Below are 3,523 nucleotides of genomic sequence, written 5' to 3' on the forward strand. Positions count from 1 at the left end.
GAAAACGCCGTAGTTCACCTCCCGAGTTTTCTGGTCTTAGGCATTCATTCTTTTCTCACCTGACAGCCGTATATGTTTGGTATTGGAGACAGAAATGAGTTAATAATTCTCAACCTTTCTTAAAAATATGTGGGTAGTTAGGTTTTATTATTTTCTCTTACAGTTGCACGACGCATTTCTGGTCTAAAATTATAGTCTTTGTTTTTCTTGAAATTTATAATTTTGTGAATATTTCTGCCACGATGGTTCTATTCCATAACACTGAATATGGCAATCAGGGCTGGACTGGTAATCCACTGGTAATATGCTCAATGTTCGTGTATATAGACATGTTGGTGGACTTTGGCTATTGAAAGTTGTTACAAGACAGACGAGGAGTGAAGATCTACGTGCAGCTTTATTGAAAATAACAAGACAAACAAGACTGGAACAAACAAAACATCCACGAGGGGAAACAAAAGATATAAACAAGAGGAAACATCCACGAAGGGCTCAGGCAGGAACACATACAAGAATCTAGAAGACATTAACACTTATCAACCGACTACGAATGGTGAAACAACAGGGTTTAAATAAACAAGGATAATGAATAAACGACACACAGCTGAGAACAATGAATGACTGCTGGCAGTGATGAGGGCAGGGAATTATGGGAAGTGTAGTTTAGGACAGGTGACAAGTGAGAAACACAGGGCAGACAACAGGGGATTGTGACAAAAGTAACATTTTAATCGAACGGCTCAAATGAACGAAATGACTTGAATAAAGATTCGTTCATTTTGCTGAATGAGATTCAAAGATGCGCACATGCCTGCAGAACCAATTAAGCCTGGGGAAGCATAGCGGACCTCCGTGCGTCAGGCTCAGAGTGGGCGGCAGACCCGAAGGTGGTGGCCCAGGCGAGTTATCCGCATCCGACGCCGCTGTTACGCTCTCCGATGCAGCGGTGATGTCATCATCCAATGCCAGGGAGCTCAAGGGACCGGACGGTAGGCCGTTAAGCGGACCGCACTAATCCCGAGCTCGGGGGAAGCAGGCAAGCGTGCCGGGGAGGCGGGAGGTTTCGAAGGGATTTACCCGGCGAAAGCGTCCCGTTATTCTCCCCAGATCATCTTCATCGCCCGCGGCGCCTGCCTCAATCCCGTAGGAAGGAGGCGAGGTGCGGGGGCGGCTGAAGTGCTTTCTCTCACTACAAGAAAAAGCCTACAACCGCAATGCTGTCATGGCTATGTTCTCGTACTGAAAACATAGACCATTCATAAAAACACTGCCTGCATGTGATTGCAACCCAGGTATGTGAGGCAGTTTTTATGACCGTCAGAGGTGGGGAGAAATCAACCGCATCCAGAAACTACAGAGGGGCGGAAAAATCGTCTATAAAAAAACGCGTCCTGAGAAGGACGTTCAACGCCGCTGTGTTTTGCTCTTTTTAGAGCGAAATTACTCTTTTAGAATAACTCTTTCGAGTTGTCTGCGCTGTCGAAGTGCCCAGGGGCAACAAAATGCACAGCCGTGCAAGGAAGGAGAAAGCCGCTGTTATGCGCCGTAAGATCCAACAGCATGCAGAGCGTCAGAGGATTAAACAGGAACTGGTCTGTGACTCGCTTCTCTGACACAACATGGAGAGAGCGACAGAAGGGGAACATATTTTAGACTCAGGCAAGAACTGAGAAACAATTTTTTTTTTACACATTGCGGTTCAGGGCTTCTGTATCTTTGCAACCTGAACTTAATTATTAAATCTATTATTAGGATTTAATAATTAAGTTCAGGTTCAGGTGAAAAAAAAAAACTAGATACAGTGCCACGACTGAAACAGGACGCAGGTGTCCCGGCATGCATCTTTGAAACCTGAAGCTCTTATTAACTTGACCCAGTGTGTAAAAATGTGCCAGTCCTCCGTGAGACACTGAAGAAACAGCGAGACGCGGTGCAGCATGTATGAACGATCATCCAGACCCTAACCTGAACCCCTCTAAGAGCGCATGTGCCCATCATGTCACCCCTCAAACATTTCAAATTGATATTTTGTTTTTGTGTATATTCAGAATATGTCACAGTATGTAACAATTGTTTCTCTCATCAGCTCCTGTGATTCTGGATCCAAACACTGCACATCCATTTCTGATCCTGTCTGATGATCTGACCAGTGTGCGAAACAGCTGGAACAATCAACCGATTCCTGATAATCCAGAGAGATTTAACTGTTATACGTGTGTTCTGGGTTCAGAGAGTTTTAATTCAGGAACACACTGTTGGGATGTGGAGGTTAAAGACAATGAAGAGTGGATTGTTGGAGTAACTACAGCATCAAACCAGAGGAAGGGAGTTGTTTTCTTCAACAGTGATGTCTGGAGTGTGCAGTATAATGAATTTGGTTTATTCTCACTATACATCAATCATTCCTCCACTGTGTTTCATGTCACACAGATATCTTGAGCGTGTGAGAGTTCATCTGGATTATGACGGAGGAAAAGTGTCATTCTCTGATCCTGTAACTAACACACATCTACACACATTCACACACACATTTACACACACACTCTTGCCATTCTTCTGGAGTTATAATAATCTGAAGATTTTACCAGTTAAACTGATGGTGACAGAAAATCACAGTTCTGACTGATTGTGATTATCGATGATAAAATAAGAGAATTTAAGAGAAATCATTGTGAATTGTGAAACACTATGAATTGTTGATCTTTGTAAAGGACTGATAGGAGGTGATTTTAGACTTTATTCTTTTATCTGTGTGGATGCAGCATCACACAAAAGCAGAAGGTTTCAGTTACAGATGTCATTGTAGAAATACTCCATTAACAGCTGTATTATTTTCATAATGCACACATGAAGTCTTTAAGTGTCTGAATATGTTGTGAAGGGTTTACTTGTGCATTAAACACATGTTTAAGTGTCATTTAAAACTCTCCAGAGAAATATCTCGTAACATACACTTAAACACGTCCACTCAACTTCTGTGTCTGTGATATCTTCTCAGTGAAGTGAAATAATTCAACACAAACATTCAAGTATATATACAGTAGAAAATGAGTATTAAAGAGGGTTTCATCAATAACAACAATTACAAAATTCATGGAATTCAACATTTTATCATAATTTAATCCAAAACTAAACCAAGTGATCAAATATGAATCATCAAATAATCAATAAAATTTCTACTGGATTTGTGATTTTAATTGTGCTTGTTTGTTTATTATTGAGGTCAGTAATGTCGTGCTATTGGTCAGTTAAAATCGTTAAAAAAAGTTTTAAAATCACAGATTTTCTTTTCTATTTCTTCTGATGTTCCTTATGGGGCATTTTATTGCACCCCTCCAGCAGTACACCTCTGCACAATATGTGGTCATAAAATGCACCTGTTACCCTGTTATTGTATTGTATGATGAATGTTGTAAAACATTATTTACATCAACATCGGGACAAAGGTTTTCCATCGACTGCTCACTCACTGTCACTGTCATGAATTCTGCCTCTGTTGTTCCTTCTGCTCACCACCAGAGGC

At 41.2% G+C, this 3,523-nt stretch overlaps 1 protein-coding gene across 1 annotated transcript in view; it reads left to right on the forward strand.

Annotated features, from left to right (window-relative positions):
- The window catches only part of LOC127648315 (nuclear factor 7, ovary-like), a 66,873-nt gene extending 63,819 nt beyond the window's left edge, over nt 1-3,054 (forward strand). The window contains exon 7 of the mRNA XM_052132971.1: nt 2,431-3,054. Coding sequence (XP_051988931.1) covers nt 2,431-2,626 — 196 coding nt within the window. The 3' untranslated portion in view covers nt 2,627-3,054. The remainder of the gene's footprint in view (nt 1-2,430) is intronic.
- Nucleotides 3,055-3,523: the final 469 nt, after the last annotated feature.

Source organism: Xyrauchen texanus, chromosome 8 (genome assembly GCF_025860055.1).
Source record: "Xyrauchen texanus isolate HMW12.3.18 chromosome 8, RBS_HiC_50CHRs, whole genome shotgun sequence".
Taxonomy (NCBI): domain Eukaryota; kingdom Metazoa; phylum Chordata; class Actinopteri; order Cypriniformes; family Catostomidae; genus Xyrauchen; species Xyrauchen texanus.